Raw genomic sequence first — 18,482 nt, forward strand, 5'->3', positions numbered from 1 at the left:
TGCCATGATGGTAGATACATATCAGTACGTGTTTGTCAAAACGCAACAGAGTGAGCCCTAGTGGAAACCATAGATTCTAGGTAATAATAACGCATCAATATTGGCTCATCAGTTGTAACAAATGCACCACAAATGCAAGATGCTAATAACAGGGGAGACATATACCTGGACCTGGGGGTATCCAAGAACTCTCTGTACTACCTGCTCGTCTCTGTAAACCTAACACTGCTCTAAAAATAAAGGCTATTCATTATTTTTTAAAGGTGACACAACATTGTTTTGCAAATGCAGACATGAGGCAATCAGAATCTGAATGTCCCGTTTCTTTTTCCTTGGTCACGCCGCACGGCCTGCAGGATCTTAGTTCCCCAACCAGGGCTCGAACCCAGGGCCCTTGCAGTAGAAGCGCAGAGCCCTAACCAATGGACCGCCAGGGAATTCCCTGCAAGTCCTGTTTGAAGGAAGGTGATGGGGCCGAGTGGTAGAAACTTGGTGTACTGACCCCAAGTGTGATTAAAGACTCTTCCTCCCCGCCCCCCAAAAAGGACCAGAGACACACTTCATCTGTGTTATTTCAACCAGGTATTTTATTGTTCTGGCAACTGCAAAATATACACATTTCCGACAGGCATCCCCTGTTTGAAAGCTGGCACAGCTTCATCCCGGGTAATTAATTCAGACAAATGTATACAGAGCACAGAGAAGTCAGAAATCACACGTAAAAGGCCCCTAAGCCAACCAACTAACAAGACCCAATCTATACAGCTTTCCGTATTCAGGATCCCTTATACTTATTAAATAAATAAATAGCACATCTGCTATCAAAATAATAAAAAAATAAATTTCAAGTATTAGAAACGAAAACGTCATTGGCGTGGTTCCAACAGTCTTTCTTCCCCCCGCCCCCAAACGAAGAGCTTCGCCCACAGTCTCAGGACAGAAGGAGAGGGGTGAGCCCGCCCCCAAAACAAACATGCAAAGTTAAAAATATTGGTCCCAGATGTTTTCCGGGGGGTGAGGGAGTGAGAGTCAATGGTCGGCGTTGCAGAAGCCCTGAGACCGTGGCTCAGACACACCCTTGTCCACCTCCTCCCTCCTCAGATGTCAGGCCCCTGGTCTCCAGTCTCCCAGCCTCCGCCCTCTCCCCATCTCCCCTCCCCGCCCGTATTGATGTTCTCTCTCCCCACTGGGGCTCCTGAAAACCAAGGTCCCGGGTTAGGCCAAGCGCATCCTTTGTGGATGCACTGATTTCAGGCAGTCAGAGGCAAGGGGGTACACACCTTCACGAAGACCCCACTCAGACCAGCCAGAAGAGTCAAAATTCAGGGTCAGCTCCGACAACCAGAGAAGGAACCAAAAGGTGGACATAAGAGAGCCATTCTCAAGAGCAGAGCTGCAGGCCCCTCCATCTAAAAACACAAACCTACACACACACACACACACACACACGTCTGACAAGACAGCGGGAAAGTGAGAAAGTAACCAGTCTTGCACGGAATGTACAGAGAGACATGGTCTTGGGAAGATGGCCAGTTAAGGGAAGGGAGGATTTGAATGGTTTTGTGTGAAACCCACAAACCTGATTGTAAGGTGTCTGAATGGTGTTCTCATTTCTCCCAACCAGAGGAACGTGCATTTTTCTACAAGCTCCTCTCAAACAAAACCCCAAAACAGCTCCTCTCCCCACTCCCAGCTCCAGCTGTCTAGACGCCCCTGCCTCTACCCCCAGTGACTACTGCACACGCTAAGAGGGGTAAAGATGTGGGACCCCAAAGCAGAAGGCAGGAAGGGAAGGGAAGGTGACCTTTGGCACCGGCTTTCAGAAATCCTGAAAAGGGTCATTTGGACAAACTCTACTGCGGAGTCCCAATCCATCCTCCTGGGCCTCGACACCCCCCCTCCCCCAGTCCTCGGAGGCCTCAGAGGAAAACCCGCAGGCGGAAACTACAGGTGTTTAGAACCACGTGTTCACAAGCCCTGCCTTGAACCACGCCCCCAAAATGCCACAGGTGCCATGAAGGCAAACGAGGACATTCTCTCCTCCAGAATCTCCCAAGGCACCCAGCTCCATGCTGGGCACACAGGAGACGCCTGACACAAGCGTAGGGAACGGAGCTGAATCCTGCCAGGAGACAGTGGATAGCCAGGCTCTCGGAGGAAGTGGCCGCGAGCGAGGCCTGGCTTGGGCCACTGGCCCCACCGGGGAAACACAGGAGGTGATGAAGGCCCCAAAGGAGGAGGCCAGGCCCTCGTTCCCCGGCCGTTTTACGGGGTGAGGGGCCCCTCCCCTCCCCACAGGCTGCCCAACTCCCACATACTTTCAGAGCTCCAACCCCAAGGGCGCAAAATGCAAACATCTAAGTTCCTGAAGGTGTGACTTTCAGGTCAAACTCTCTGCCATAAAAAAAGTGCACGAGCCAGCAGTCCCGGGAGAGCCGTGTCCCAGGCGCCTCGAATCCAGGCAGGAGCCTTCCCTGGGAGGCGAGGCCCCGGTGCTCTTTCGGCAACGTATTTCCTCCTGCCTCCGCAGCTAGACGGTCCCACACCATCTTCAGAGACAGGACACACACCCGGGAGGGTGAGCGACGCGCGGAGGGTCGCTGCCTGGCTGACCAGCAGGTCCAGCTCCGGGCTCTCCCGGCCGACCCCAACCTAGCACGGGCCGAGGGCTCCCTGCAGGAGGCAACGTCCAGGCCGAGAGGCACCAAGAGCCTTCTGAAAGTCTTCAGTGTCCCTTAACCTTCAGCAGCTGAGATCCAGGCCCCCTTTAAGGTTAGGACTCGGGGCAGTGTCATCTCCCCAGCAGGGAAGGTCCAGAAACGAGACGAACAAGCCCACGGGGAGGCGCCGCCGTCCCGCCTCCACTGCACATCGTCCTTCCCGGGCCTCAAGGGGTCCGCGGGGCGCGTGGCCCGAAGGCCAGGGGAGCACAGGCAGGCGGGGGCCCGGTCCTCCTGGAGCAGCAGCCCCTCCTCCACGCCGCCCTCCGGGAGATGTCCTCGGGATCGCTGGCCTTGGGCAGACAGAAGGGCAGGAGCAAAGCTGCGGGAGCGAAAGGGCGGGGCGCCGGCGGGGCTGCGTCAGTGCGTCCTGGAGGCCTCCGCGCCGCTCGGGGAGCCTTTCATGTTCTGCTTTTGGGAGAAAAGACGGGGAAGCCGGTTACCATTCCTGTTGACTAGGGTTCTAAAGCAAAGACAAAAGCCATGCAGTTGAGACGTGCCCCCCTCTCCCCAACAAAGAACACGGCTCTGAAGAGCGTCATTACCAAACAGTGGCCCAGGAACGTGGTGGAGGCTAAGCCCGGGGGTCCCAGGGGAGAAGGGCCAGGAGGGCCCCTGACATCTGCCTGAAGGAGGCAGGGAGGGGAGGGCAGGCAGCTCCTGTGGGTCACAGCTGTCCTGGGGAGCACTGGGTGCCAGCACCTAGGCACCCCCCCCCCCCCCCCCCCCCCCCCCCGCCGCCCCCGGCTCACGACGCTTTAGAGCCCAAGGCTACCCTTGTCCCAACCCGGGAAACTCTTGCTGGCTTCGCTGTCAGGCAGAGGAAGGAGTGGGGGTGGGGTTTAAATCTGGAGAAGCACCAGGACTCTCCCCCCAGCAGGGTATACCACAGATCTAGGGACCTGGATTCCTGGAACACAGCTCAGATGCTGGAACTCAAGCAAGGGAGCCGTGCAGAGAAGGCATGTGTCAGTAAAGCTCTCACCCCGTTCTAATAAAAGCAATCCTACCCAGAAGCCCCACCCCAAAGATGCTGGCCAGTACCAAAACCCCCTTAAAAAATATTTTTCAATCAGCTGGGAACAGACGATGGCTGCCACCACACAGCAGCAGTCTCGACCTACTCTCCCTACTAAGCCACCCTGCAGGAGAGGGAAGCAGAATCTTTAAGAGTGTTCTCTTGCATCCTGAGTGTCTCCACCAAGACTGTCTCAAAGGGGTGGCAGGGAGAGTGGAACCCAGGCAGACAGAAATGTAAGCATCACCAAGGCTCACTCCCCTCCCTCGTGAACCGGGGGGCTGAGGTGGAGAATCTCTACAGAGGACCATCACAGGGCTGGCAGCACGGAAGCCAGTGCCTGATCTGAGCCCGCTCTCAGCCGGACTCAGGAGCCCAGGTGACTGACCCTCCGACCACGAGTGCATCAGACAGCCCCTGTGAGCGGGATGTCTCCTGGGGAGGCCCCCAGCCTCGCAGCCAGAGAGGACCCAGTCAACTTGTGGGGTCAGAGATGGAAGTGCTGGCTCCCACCCACCCTGGGACACCTCATGCCCAAGGTTGGAGCACCCACGAACGATGGCAATGCAATGATGACACGGGGGACCACAGGCACAGGCCACGTCATTCGCTCATGGTGCCCCTGGCTCTGGACACATGGAGGATCTCAAGACAATGGGGCACACAAGTTCTGGGGCACAGGGTGTATGAGTCACAGACTTCACAATGGCCAGTCTTCACGCAGACTGAGACGCCCCAGGGGCTGAGATGCCATGACCCAGAGAGACGTGGAGGGGACAGGAGGGCATGCACGGAGCCATTTACCTTTCCAAGGTTAGTAAGGAGAAAACTTTGAGAAAATATGACAGACAGTTCGTCTTTCAAGCATAGTGGGGGGTGGGGGGGAGGAAGAAACATGTTGGGAAAGAAAAACAAAACAAGACATCTTTAGTAGGATTCTCTTCTTAGCGTGCATTTGAAATTTAAAAGTCAAGGATGCATCGTGAGGGCCAGATGGTCCGTTGGTCCCGAGCCCTAGTGCAGCCCGTGGAGAGTGGACTGCAGGGCGGGCGCTGAGTCCCACCTGGCCGTCGTGCCTGTTTTACCAGAGCACCACCATCACCGGCATCCTCGGGCCACAACCCTAAGACTCCCAGGGGCACCCCACTCCCTAGTCCCTAGGTGCTCCTGCTGCCCAAGAGGAGAAATCCCCCTGGCCCGTGCAGGAGGGCACACAGACCAGAGAGCCCTGGATGTAACCACCGAAGCACAGGGCATCACATCTCCCACGGGGACAGCTAGTGTGCACCAGGCCCTGACCACACGTCAGGTATCTTGCTAAGTGCTACATCCATATCCTCATCATCAAAACACCTGGACGCTGGGACACCTGGGTGGATGCAGGTGTGATGGGTCCAGAGAACACATTTTTGCTGAACTGAAGGGATTTTGGCTACAGGCATCATTAGCCTTAGAGATGGCCAAGTTCAACCTTAGAGGATTGGGGGATGTGCCTGAATGGCCCCCTCCCAGCAAGAAGATTTCTCTCCTGGCAGCATCAGGCCATGGGTCAGAAGGAACAGGATACACACAGATGCAAAACCATAAGGTTCCAAACCCAAAGGCTAGTTTTCACACAAGGAGAACTCTTGATCCCAGGGCATCCTGGGTGCAACGCCTGGTGTCAAGGCGGTAACGGACGTGCGACTGTTACTCTTAAAGACTGAACTCAAGGGGCAGGCCCGCCATTAAATAAACACATCTCAGCCACGGGAAGCAGCTGCAGGGGAGAGGCTGCAAGAAAGAGAAGGGAAATTGAACAGCTTGGGGCCACGCCCCACAGGCTGCAATCGTCAGGTGCCCAGGATAGGCAGGTGAACGGGACCCTGGATGTTCTGGAAACCAGCAGAGAGAAAACAGCCAGCCTTTGGGACTGGGAGACCCATTCAAGGGCTAGTTCTGCTACAAACCAGCTGGGTGACCGTGGGCGAGAGACTCACCCTCATCTGGGCAACAGGGACAGGAGCTGCCTTGCGACCTCCTGGGGTTATATTTTAAGGACCAAAGACTCGGGATGTGTATAAGCCGTAAAGTGATGAAATATATTTCTCAACAGGTGGTACCACCTAGTCCAAGCACGATGCCCAACAGCTCCTATTTTCCAAGAATAAGTCACGTTTCTGCGCGAATTAGTCCAGGTAGCCTAACCAGCGAAAGGGACGCGGGGTGGGTGTGACTCGTGGCGTTGGGGATGATATTTCAGGGTGTCTCTTATTAAAACTCTGCAACATAAAGGCCTCAGTGGGGCTGGGGCCACCGGAGCAGAGAAAGCGCTGGATTATCCAGCAGCCGCTAACACTGAACTCTCTGCAGAGAAAAAGCTGCACCCCATCCTGAACGTGACCGTAAATGTCGAGCAGGTTGTGATACAGGACACCCCGATGCAGAATGATGGCTCCCAAACAGACCTCTCCAGAGCCTGGGGGTCCCGGAGCCCCTGAAGGTGGGGGTCCTTGCCAGGACAGGAGGCAGAGGCTTGGGTCCTCCACTCTTTGTTTTGCAGGTTAGGCTCTGGGTAAACTTTCCAGGGCTCTCCCGAGAGAGGCCCGGAACTTCAAAGACAACGTCAGAAGGCACGAACCCAGCTCCCGCCAAAATCTGACTCTGAGAGGGAAAAAGTAGATAGACATCCAGCCACCAAGCACTGCAAATACTAAGAATCGCCCCGGCCCCGCGGTGGCCGCGGCAGCAGGGGGATGCACCAGAAACCCGGCGACTTCCTGTATCCTTTTCTGAAAGTCCACGAATCCCTTATTCTTCCTCCCGTCCCATCTTCCTCCTTCAGATTTCACAGAAACTGGCATTACCCTCAACACTTTTAACAGGTAGGAGGCCAAACTGGCAAGCAAGGAGAAAGAGATGCAAAAAGCAAAAGTATTCAGAGAAAAATACTTACAAACAGGCTTTCCCTAGCAAAGGCTGCAGAGAGAAAAGGTGGGAGAGAGAGTCAGTTGAGGGACAGGGTGAGGGCCCAGGTCATCGGGGACCAGGCAGCCTCCGCAGGGACAGAGCCCTGGACCCTCCCGGCCTGGCCAGCCAGTGGCCCTGCACACTGCCCAACCCCCGCCCGGCCAGTCCCCACGGCGTCTGTGACTGCGGCCTCTAACCTTCCAACTATGACCCCACCGTTTACACCAACGCAGGATATCACTGACACACCACTTCAGTTCTCAGTTTTCATAAAAAGCACCTCTGACATTAGACCTGAAAGGAGCACTAATTAGACATCTCCCTGCCAGTCTACCTCCCTCATTTTAAAAAACAGGGAGACTGAAGGCCCGGGGAGGTGACGGAACCTGACAGTAAAACCCCAGAGCCGGCGCCAGGAGCAGACACCACCATGTCAGAGTCTCAGCACGGTCACCCCATTGATCAGCCCTCGGCAGTAGCTGCTGCTCCCCCATTCCACAGATGCGAAAACTGAGGCCTGAAGAGGTACGATGGCCTGCTGGGGCTGCACAACACCCCCCCACACACACACACAACACATTTTCAGACAACACACGGTTTAAATGCGTTTTGGGGGGAAACGCAGGAAGAGCCTGTGGGCCTTCAGCACCCAGCTCATTAACAAATCCAATTCGAACCTGAGCCTGTGATTTCTGTGTCAGAGGCCAGGCGTGGCGGGTTGGAGGTGGGGGAGACCACTGGGTGGGACCCAAATTTGTGCCCAGGGATTTCTACGTCTCACATCCTGGCCAGGATTCTCGGGTGTTGTTGAGGAAGAGGGTGGTTTTCTGAAAAAAAATCTTAATGCCCAGTAGCCAGTATCTTTTAGCCTTTCACCATCACAGCGAATGAAATAACCTAAGAATGAAATCTAATTGGTTTTCTGCTTTGGGGTTTTTTACTACATTATAGGAGAAAGTGGCTAGTTCCAGGTCCTGCGGCCCAGGTTCTAGCCCGGCCAAGCTGGCTCCGTACACGCTCCCATGGCCCCATCTGACAAGAGCTTTTCTCTAACGGGGAACGATGGCAAGGGAGCAAGTGAGGAAGAATACTCAGCGTGGGGACAGACGTCCCCGGGACACACAGATGCCAACAGCCCAGAGCTGGATGGAGACTCCTGAACTGGGGGTTGCCTTCAACTTTTAGAAGAAACCGTTCACCAATGTGAATGGATCGCAGACACTCGGCCATTTCTTTGCTCTGCCTGGTTCCGCCCGGGGAACACCACCTCCCCAGAATGGGCGTATGCACGCACAGCCAAGGTCTCAAGGACGGATCCGGGGGTCCCACACTCAGAGCGGCATCCGTGTCCTCTTCCCGCACACCCCCAAGCGGGCCTGGGTCTGAGGCCGCCACCGCCCCACCGGGCACACTCCTCCCCAGCAGGCATGCTCTCCCCACCCTGCACGAGACTCGACTCAGGAAGGAGAAGGGGGTGAACGCACTTGTCCGGGCAGCTGCGTGGGCACCTCCGGGGGCAGGCAGGTGGGCAGGGCAGCGGAGGCAGAGGCCATATGCTCCTCAAAGCTGTTGATGCGAGGCTTTTTGGCGGGCTCGGGGCTGGCTAGTGGGGTGACACTATTGCGTCTCATGAGCGGGTTAGGTCCCTTCTTTGCATCCTAAGCGAGACAAAGACAAAAGAGAGAAGGCGACAGTTACGAGGAAAAGGAAGTCAATAAGCCAAAACAAAAAATCCAAAACCAAACCAAACACATTTCCCTGCTTCTGGATTTCACTGAGACCACAAGCCCGACCACGGTGAACGGCCCTGGACCGAGGGCCCGCTGGCTCGTCCCGTGTCTAGCGCTCGGCAAGAACAAGGGATGATCTCTCCTCCCGAACCCCCTACCCGATCATTCCAAGACCCACTCAGACAGACACGATGTTCGCAAAGCAGGCGAGGGAGGACGAGCAGGACGGTTCTGCACAGACAGCGACGCAGTTACAGCAGGGAAGAGATCAGAAGAAGGACCTTGCTGCCAGCCTCCAAAAACACAGAGGCAGGGGTCCTGGGCGTGAGGCTTGGGCGACCGCTGGGGGCGGCAGGAGGGGCGGGGGGCGAGCAGGTGTGGTGCTGGACCCCCTCCCACTGACCTCAAGCCAGGATCTTCACAGCTCCTGTTGCCAGCGAGAACACCCAGCTTAGGACAGGAAACGCAAGCCTCCCCCAGCCAGGAGACCAAAGACGCAGGAAACCGTGAGGGCCCAACACCAGCCTTCCGACAAAGTGACAACTCCAGTGGAGTGGGGACCTCTGAAGTCCCCCAGGACCTGTCACTCTGTAGCTCGTGGCCCAGGAGCCTGAGCTGGGGTCTGTCTCCAGCAAGCCCCTGCCTGCCCTGCTCTGAACAAGTGAAGTGTTCAGGGGCCACCAGAGCCCAGTTCGGGCCCAACCCCAAGAACCCGGCTGCTGGCAGTCCAGCGGGGAGGCTGCTACTCCTGGAAGGAGGGCAAACGCGCATCCTGCCACCCCGGCTCAGGAGGTGCCATCACAGCCAAGGGAAGCCGTCCGCCTTCGCTTCGGTCAACCAGCCAGGCAACTACCATGGGAGCTGGGATTTTAATGCCAAAATCCTCTGGCCAAGCTCCCTGGGAACAGGGACAAGAACATCACACTCGGTGTAAAAGAAAGGGTCGGACTGATGCTGGCAGAGAGGTGGAGTTTGACAGTCGGTATAGAGTAAATTCAAACTTTCTTTCACAATGTACGCCTGGGCAGAACCCTGCACTGCCCTTGGCAGGCCCAGCCAGGCTGACCACCGAATTCCAGACCCCACCCTAGAGCGGGGGTCAGGTGCGGCCAGGCATTGGGGTCTCCTGGAAAATCATTCCACCCGCCACTGCTCCCATGGCTAACTCCCGAATCACAGCTGTGTTTCCCAGTCCCACCCCTTCTTCACTCTTATCGTCTTCGTGGGAATCCGGGACCTGAGTACACGCAGATGACTGAGGGGATCTGTGGGTTCCGTGACTCTGGAACCTGCAATCGTTTAGCTGCCCCGGAGGAAAAGGTAACAGTAACTGGGCTACGGTTACGTTTAAAAGAGCAAGAATGTCTTCCTCCTCAACACCCGCTTCTCGGGTCAAGTGGTGGGGGAAGAAGCATGGCAAGAAAGAAAAGGAAGACGATGCCGAGAAGCTACCACACGGGCAGGTAGGAGTACGCAGATGCTGAGGAAAGGGAGGGCCGTCACGAAGGCCACTGTTCCAAACGAGACAGAATCCACCGACAGACACAGCCAGCCTTTACAAGCAAGCCGCCGGGGGTGTGGGGGGGTGTCCCAAGTGCTGGCGCCCACTGGTGCCGCCGCTTGGCAGCATCTTTCCCAGAAGGAGGACAGGGCAGGAGTGTGCGGGGGTGGGGTGGGGGGCAGCGAGCTCGCACTCACCTCTGACCTCTCCCGATGTGTGCTCACGGACTCCACGTTCAGGTAGATGGATTCTACTCGGCAGCCTGGGCGAGGGCAGGGAAGAGGTTGGCTACCGGTTAGAGGGGCCCCGCGCTCACAGCCTCACCGCCACCCCACCAGGGAGACGGGTCTCGGAGGGGCTGCGTCACCACACTCACCGTAAGCGACAGGCGTCAGCTTCAGGACAGCGTGAAGGGGGCATTTCAGGTAGGGCATCTCCTCTGAGAAGGAGAGAAGGGCCCACGGTGAGACTGGAGACTTGACGGGGGACATTCCCAGGCCTCAGCGAGAGCTTCTGCCACGTGGGGACCACCTGCAGAGGCCTCACTGGGCAGGGTGTCCCCCCCCCACCAACTCCCGCAACCCGGCCGCCGGCCTGCTGTGCTCGAGGCAGGCGGCCCTACAAAGAACAGAACCGAAGCAAACCCAAACCCTCGCACAACGAGCCGGAGTAAAAGAGTCAATTTCCCAAACAATTTAGGTGTCAGGATCCACATTTAAGTGTTAAGAGTGACGTCAGAGTTTTCTGGGCTGTTAACTCCTTAGAGGTGGGCTGCCTCTTCCCCACCCGACCCACAGCCCCTGAGACGTGGGGACACAGGGCTTCCGGGAGGCTGGCTCTCGAAGCCATTAAGCCCACCCAGCATCAAACTGCTTGAGTGTCTTCCAAGGGCTGCAAGGAAGCGCTAGGCGGGGGGGAGGGGGAGGGGGAGGGGACGCAGCCCTTCCTCACCCCTGGCAGCAGGCTACCCCAGCTCTAAGGCCAGTTTCCTTTCCCTCTCTCCTCTGGGGCGGCTGTGACTGGCTCCCCACACCCCTGACCTCCCGGGAGAGGATGCATCGGAGGACCAGGCACCTGCGCTCTTGTCCAGGAAGTAGGCCAGGAGGCAGCGCAGGACGGCCTGGTGGCAGATGACCAGCACGTTCTCCTGCCGCTCCAGCTCCATGATCACCGGCTCCAGGCGCTGGACCAGGTCCTGGTAGGACTGCAAGGCAGAGGGACGGGGCACCGAGTTGGAGCAGAAGCCCGGCATCCGCGGCCACACCTCTCCCACTTATAAACCAGAGACCACACGATGGATCCTCCATCAACCTCCCCCGCTTCCGCCACCATCAGTGTGCCGCATTCCTCCCGGGCACTGGGGGACCCACCCCAACTGCCCTCTCCCTCTCACTGCTCCTTCCTGACCCTCACCCTCCACCAGGAAAGTGAGGGAACGGGACCCTGACACACACTACAGCGCATAACAGCCCTGAACACGTTATACAGAGTGAAAGACCACAGGGGGTACGATTCCACTGACGTGAAACGTCCAGAACAGGGAACTCCAGAGGCAGAACGCAGACTCACAGTTGTCGGGGGCTGGGGAGGAGGAACTGGGACTGACCGCTAAAAGGCTGTGGTTTATTTATGGAGCGATGGAATGTTCTAGAATTAGTGGAGATAGCTGCACGATATTGTGAAATATAAGAAAAACCACTGACCTGTACACTTTGGTTAAAATGGTGACTTTTATATGATGTGAATTTTATCTCAATAAAAGAAAATTGAAAAAGAAGGGGTAGGCCTGTACCTTCAAGACCACCGAGGTTCCCTCCACCCCTAGTCCCCTCTCTCAGTAAGCAGGTCCTGGGGAACAAGGGCCTGGGAGGGACCAGGGACAGCGTCCTGGGCTCCAGGGAACTGACACGCTGAGCGGAAGGAAGCACCACAGATGGAAAGCACCCCCGCTGGGTGTCACCAGGCCCAGCCTGCGGAGACCCCAGAGCACCGCCTACAGCTGGACTCTCCATTCAGTGATGCAGGCAGCTGCTCGCTCAGCCCGAGGGGGCTACACAGCCTAAGGGTCCCTCCACCAGCATCGATGGAGTCAGTACAAGTGACTTGCTGACGTGTCTGCCATGTCGCCCACAGTCAAGGGGGCCCTTGTGTCCAGTGAGTCACCATCCAGGACTGTTTTTCTTTCCTGAATTATCATGTACGTCATTAGAGAAAGACATCTGTCCCTGCTGCTTGTGGGAAACACAACTGTGCTTCTCTGGGAGCTGTTTACAAGGTCCAACTCGGGAAGATTCGATTCAAAGGCAGACGGGCCAGGGCGAGCATCGGTACAGGGTAGCGGCGTGGACGCAGGGGACCTTCCTCCCCGGAGTCACCAGTAACGGGTCCCTCCGGGTCCCTAGCAGACCCCTCCACAGGCTCGCCAGACACAGTAGCCTCAGAAGGACCAGCTCAGCTCCTTGCCCACAGCACCCTGGTCACCTGCCCATCACTTGCCCAGCGCACACAGGCCCGAGCCAGAGACGCAGAGGGAGTGGGCGGCACGCACCTCCCCGGTGGGGTAGCGGTAGTAGTACTTGTCCTGCTCGCGCAGTGCGTACTCCTCGGGGTAGGTGTCTTTGATCTCCTCGTAGGTCATCTCCTCACAGACACCCTGGCGGGAACACCCAGAGGTCACTGGAGGGAATACCCGCCACGGCCGCCCCGACCTGGCCAGCGCAGCCCCTGCAGGTGGGAAGCGCTCAGGACTCCCAGCGGCTCCCGGCCCCGGACTCACGGCGTCAATCTCGTTGAGCGCCTTCCACTGCTCGTAGGGGAGCTGCAGGGCCTCTGCCGTCTGGATGGTGCTCTTCAGCTGGCTGGTCCACACCTTGAGGTCCTTCAGGTTCTGCTCCTCCACAAACTTGCTCAGGGCATTGGCGAACTGGGGGGAGGGGGGAAGACGGCGGACGGGATGAGGGGCTCACGCCGGACCGTCAGCTCTGCCCCTCCCTCCCAGAGAAACAGTGCAGGGCCCGTCCCCATGCACATCGGGGTCAGCCACACTGTCCTCACTGCTGGTGAGGGGGGCCTGGGAGCAGCCACTGCACACGTACCCCCTCCCCTCGGACACACACACACACCCCTCCCCACAGGCTCAAGAGACCCTCCACCCTCCCCAGACACATATACATACACACACAGACACACGTGCATATACCTACCCGGAGTAACACACACAGACATACATGCACATGTACACATGTACACACAGGGACACACACACGCAGAGACGCACACAGGGACGCACAGCCCCACCCCTCGGCTTCCTGCCCCATCCCCGCACTCCTCCTACCTTCCTGCCCCTGCTGGACAGGCCCGAGTCCCCGCCGATCTTGCCCTGGAGGTTGTGCTCGCTCTCCCCATGCCGGCACAGGTAGATGGTGCGGGGCTGCACGTGGATGTTCATCAGGTAGTACACGATGCGGCTCTGGATGTGGTCCTGGACCCTGTTCACCAGGAACCGCCGGCCCACGTCGATCACCTTGATCAGGGACAGGTCCCTGCACAGGAGGGCGACCAGCGCGTCAGAACACTGGACAGCACAGCCGGGGCAAAGCCCCGACGCCGCCCCAGCCCCACTGCTGAGACTCAGCCCCAACCGATCTGCAGTGTCAGCTCCTGGGGACACAGACGGAACCTCTCTTCTCTGAGAGTCAGGGGGTCTGAGTCTGTAATTCCCGCAGAGGAGTGAGCGCTGGAGAGGCTGGCTGGCCTCCCAGAGCATGGGGAAAGAAAAGCAAGAAGATGGAAGAGAAAGCAAGGGAAACATCGAAGGACAGGAGCAAGACGGGGCTCAAATATTCCCTTTCCACACTTGTACACAGTGTCTACAACACCGAATATGTCATCAAGAGTTTTTTTTTAAGATACTTAAAAAAACAGTTTATAAAAGTATCCAGGAGCAAATGCTTCGTGGGAACGTCAAGAACAATATTCAAAGCCCTGAAGTAGGTGGCTCAGACGGTCACCTCTTAGGAATTACCTGTCACATTTATCGGGGTCGAGGGGCTGGTAGCTGGCTTCATAGCAATTAATTCTCTTCATGAAATCGTCCATAGCTTCTGCTGAGTTGCAGTCTTTGTAATCCGGGCTGGAGATTTTCACTTCCTGTGACACCACAAAGAGGCAGCTGATAAATCACGCTGGAAGGCTTTCTGCTTAGAATGAAGCAGGATTTGGGGCTCGCAAACGGGAAAAAGCACAGACGGGTTCAGAATGATGATGACCCTACCCAGCGTTTCAAGAGAAAAAAAAAGAGATATGGCTGGACGCTGAGTCATAACCCCATGCTTCCACGGGGAGAGCACCCGGGGCAGACAGAGCCTCTCGGCCTGGAAGGGCGAACACAGGAAATCCACGCAGGTTCTAATGAGCCCCTCTGAATGGGCCCCGATTCGGGATCAATCCAGGAGCCAGGTCACCACCAGACAACCCGGCCTTCAATTCAGCTGAGTCCCCATAAGCACCTACAGCGTTCAGCCAACCAAGTGGAGGTTGTCTGTAAGCAAAAGTGCACCGGGAGGTGCTGGCGGTGCCCTGGTCCCACGTGCCAGGCAGGATTCCTCCTCCACTGCCCAGAGCACGCACTTGTCACCGGTCCCCAATGGATGCTTCTCCGCCTGGACTGGGGATGGCTTCCCAACAATGTGAATGTACTGAGTGTCACGGAGCTGAACACTTAAAAACGGCCCAAATGGTACCTTTTATATTATGTATATTTTAGCACAATTAAAAAAAACAATCTCAGTTCACAAACCCCTTTCTCCAGCACAGCCTTTGCATAAAAAGCACAACAGAAAGGCCTAAAAACTGCAAAGCTGCTTTGAGGCTTCATCAGAGAAAGAGATCTCTGAACACGGAGAGGGTCGGGGCAAACAGATCCACGGATTCACAGAGGATGAGACAGAGTTTCTGGCCAAAGCGAGTGTAGACGGCTCACTGGGGAAATACGATTTTGCAGTTGCCCTCTGCTTCCCTAGCAAGTGGAAACGGTAGAACCAAACCAAAGAAATACAGCAAAACCCTTTGTTTACAGCATGGCAACTTCCGTTTCCTCCTACTCTGAGCCTCTTCCTTTGGGGCCACTGAAACCAATCTGGACTGATTTTCTACCATTTCAATAGCTCTTCCTGAAATATGAACTCGTTTCTGAGAAATGCATGTAAATATTCCCACTGCCTTGGAGAAAAGGCCCAACACCAAAAACTAACTAACTCCCAGCATCCCTTCAAAGGATGCGCACTTGTATGCGGCCAAACTCTAGCGCTCCCTGTAGAAGTGTCGGACCAGCTTTTCTTTACAGGTGACGTCTTACTCTGATGTATTTAAGCTGGAGAAGAAATTATCTACGATATAAGAAAGGGAACTGCGGTGAAGTCTTCATGGTAACCGTTTCCGTTTATGAGCTATTGCTATCAAACAAAATTTAAGAATTAATCAAACTAAACTGCCAATTACCCTCAATTGACCCAGGCAACTTCCCCTTGGTACAGGGAGAGGAGCAGGAAGATGGTTTAACCACCCACGTTCTTCCCAAATTTGGGAATTCTGCCTTCTGTCCGCTGAGTCCTATGTGCTTTTGTCAATACACAACCATTCTTACCTACCGGGGGCCTTTACAGCAAAAGAGACCAGCCTGCTACCTCCTTTCCCGTCCAGAGGGGTGAGGTGCTCTTTGCCCTAAGCAGCCCCATCACCCCCCAACTGCCAAGCTCCTGCCACCGACAGAAACTGTTCGAGGTTCCCCAATTTCTCTCTTAGGTCCCACAAGGACAGCTTTCTGCCAACCATCTGAAAGGACCTTGATAAAGCCAGTCCAAGTCACAGAATGTGCTTTTAAGTTAAATACCACTCTGTACTTCTGAGCCCCCGATCCCTCCTCAGACAAAATCAACAACCAGCTGGGAGAGCCAGCTCTTTCTCAGGGTGGCTTCTCTGGGCCGACCCAGTCCCTCACTTTTCTCAGATTAGCACACTACAAAGGGTCTTACCATGATGTTGGAGGCCACAACTGTAGGATCATCACACACAGACTCAATGAAAAACACCTGGGACGAAGCAAGACAGAAACGCTAAGAAACAACAAATGTGGTAACACAAAGGGCCAACTTTGGTATCACTGTGATGTCACTACCACACTGGAGCAGAAAGGACCCCACTCATAAATCCCCAAATACAGAAAAAGGAACCAGCCACTCAGTCCTGAGTCCTCTGCACCCGCCCCCAATAGAGGGATGCTCCCCCTCCCCCTCCCTAGTCGCTGTAACCCCTAAGAGCCCCCACCAGTCAGGCCCAGTCTGTAGGCAGCAAAACCCAGGCAGCGGGAGGGGAAGGCCCGAGCATGGAGCACAGGTGCTCCAGACACAGGAACCAGCCAATCCCTGCGGGGCTTCCCTTGCTCCTGCGCGCTCCGAGGCGAGACGAGAAATCAGGCTCACCTTGAAATCATTTTCTTTGGCAAAATGAAGGATCATGTGTCTCCTCTCTCTAGTAGTATTGGTGGCGTCGAAAACCTGGCAGGGAGAAAGAAGGGCAGTGAACAGAGCCCAGTTTGAGTTGAACAGTGTTTACCAAACCACCAGAGGTCAGGCCTGGCACTTCCTGGGGCTCCAGGAGAGACCTCACCCTCCCAGGCCCCCCACTGCCTCCTCCTGCAGTCAAGGATGGAAGGGGAGGGATGGGAATAGAACTTAAAGCCAAGGAACAACAGCCATACGCAGGGGAGGGAGCACAAGGAAGGGACACTGGCTCCCTCGGCTGCAGCCGCCCCAGGTCCAGCTGCCCGCGCCCCGCCCCCGAGTCCGCCGGACGATCACCTTCCTCCCGAGTCCCTGTGCTGCCCTTGCCCCCTGCTTCCCTCACAGCTCAGGCCAGACACCCGTCCCCACTGGAGGTGTCCCCACACAGCTCTGACTACATTCCCTCCCTCCCAGGGCAGCATCCCGCTGGGATCGGAGACAGGGCTTATACTCCAGGCTTACTGCAATTTGGCCCCCTTCCTTCGTCAGGTAACTCTTGACATCTCTCAAGGCAGCCAGCGCACACTGCCTGCAACACACAGAAAGAGCATGGGCGCGTCAGAGCCGGGCCATCGCAGGAGGACGCGCAGGCACCCCCAATTCACCCCAACGAGCAGGGTGACCTGTGATTCTACTTGCTAAACTGCTCAGGTAGGCGGGACCGTCTGCGAGGCCCGAGGCCCCCGACGGGAGCCCCGCACACACGGCTGCAGCACTTGGGACTCGGCCTCGTGCCGGCTGCACACTGAAATTCCCCTGGGAGCTTTCAAAACACGGATGCCCAGGTCCTGCCCACAAATGCCCACTGTACCCATCTGGGCAGGGCTGTGCCCAGCTCCCGAGTGATCCTGAAGTGCAGACGTCACACTTCAGTTCCCTGGTCACTCTGAGCTGAGAAGAAAATCCTTTTCCCACGTAAACACATGATTTTCCAGGAAAATGAGTTAGTTCACTCCTAATGGGATGTTGTTGCCGGACAGCGGGATCAGTGGGGCTCCGAGGCCGAGAGGCTTATGCTGATACACAAGGAGGGGGACCAGCTGCCTCTCTCTCACCCAACCTGGTGCTACAGAGCGCCCGTCCCCCTCTGCCCACCGCAGCCGGGGCCTCACTTGCGGACTTTCATGGCCTCCTCATTGTCGGGGCGGAAGAAGTTGTAGGAGCTGTACTGCTTCACGGCCTCCCGGCGGTACTCGCCCACGTTGAACACTGGGTGGAAAAGAAAGGTCCCTTAGCTGACCACGCTGACCACCAGAAGGGCCTCCCATGGTCAGGATCGCTCTTTCCAGAAAAGAAAAGCAAGCCGGCACATGACTTGAATAAGATCCCGATAAGACCCGGAAACCAGACAGTGGGCTCTGCGTCCTGTGCCAGTATCGCTTGGCCTGGAAGGCTGCCCAGCTCCCCCAAACCCAGGACCTTGTTTCTCCAGGGTTGCCTCCCATGGCCCAGCCTGCAGGCCGGCCTCTCCAGGCTGGGGCTGGAGCCTGAGCCTGAGAGCAGATGGCAGCCGCAGGCCTAGTGAGAATCGGGGCCATGATGTTCGCCAGCGCACTGGGGGTGGAGAGAGTGAGGGCTCATACGCATGGCCGGGGCCACAGCAGCCATTCTGCAGATCAGCAGCCCGCACCCAGGGTGGGTGGTGGGTGCTGAGCCAGTGCTTAGCGTAGGATGCGCTGGGCACAGGGCGGGGTGGGCAGCAAATGTGAAAAGTTAGTCCCCGTGCTCAACACCACCCGTGTAGGTGGGAAGACCGGCAAAGATTCGCAAAAATATAATCAATAGCACAGAGCACTTTATGACGGTCAGTGGAGGAGTGTCACAACTAAGGGCTTGGGGAACTTAAAGGAAAAGATCCACACAGACTGCGGTGGTCAGAGAAGCCTTCCTGGAGGAGGTGAGGGCTGAGCTGGGCAGGACGCAAGGCAGTGGGAACCAGACAGCAGCCAGTGAAAAGAGACCCTCCCCCTCCCGTACACAGCAGGGTGTGCATACAGGGTGGAG

At 56.6% G+C, this 18,482-nt stretch overlaps 1 protein-coding gene across 7 annotated transcripts in view; it reads right to left on the reverse strand.

The window, feature by feature from the left end:
- Window positions 1–567: 567 nt before the first annotated feature.
- PFKFB3 (6-phosphofructo-2-kinase/fructose-2,6-biphosphatase 3) overlaps window positions 568–18,482 on the reverse strand; it is an 83,662-nt gene continuing 65,747 nt past the window's right edge. For 3 of the 7 annotated variants that reach the window (XM_032619742.1, XM_032619719.1, XM_032619704.1), the window contains exons 3-15: window positions 17,591–17,687; window positions 16,941–17,007; window positions 16,398–16,472; window positions 15,951–16,007; window positions 13,943–14,067; window positions 13,253–13,460; window positions 12,695–12,841; window positions 12,467–12,571; window positions 10,993–11,122; window positions 10,295–10,357; window positions 10,116–10,180; window positions 8,172–8,345; window positions 568–3,131 (exon numbers count right to left, since the gene is read on the reverse strand). In XM_032619742.1, the coding sequence (XP_032475633.1) occupies window positions 3,081–3,131; window positions 8,172–8,345; window positions 10,116–10,180; window positions 10,295–10,357; window positions 10,993–11,122; window positions 12,467–12,571; window positions 12,695–12,841; window positions 13,253–13,460; window positions 13,943–14,067; window positions 15,951–16,007; window positions 16,398–16,472; window positions 16,941–17,007; window positions 17,591–17,687 (1,364 nt within the window). In that variant the 3' untranslated portion in view covers window positions 568–3,080. Of the gene's footprint in view, window positions 3,132–6,673; window positions 6,697–8,171; window positions 8,346–10,115; window positions 10,181–10,294; window positions 10,358–10,992; window positions 11,123–12,466; window positions 12,572–12,694; window positions 12,842–13,252; window positions 13,461–13,942; window positions 14,068–15,950; window positions 16,008–16,397; window positions 16,473–16,940; window positions 17,008–17,590; window positions 17,688–18,482 lie in introns of all 7 variants that reach the window. The other 4 variants (XM_032619725.1, XM_032619711.1, XM_032619732.1 and 1 more) reach the window with 4 other exon arrangements.

The sequence above is a fragment of the Phocoena sinus genome, chromosome 2 (genome assembly GCF_008692025.1).
Source record: "Phocoena sinus isolate mPhoSin1 chromosome 2, mPhoSin1.pri, whole genome shotgun sequence".
Taxonomy (NCBI): domain Eukaryota; kingdom Metazoa; phylum Chordata; class Mammalia; order Artiodactyla; family Phocoenidae; genus Phocoena; species Phocoena sinus.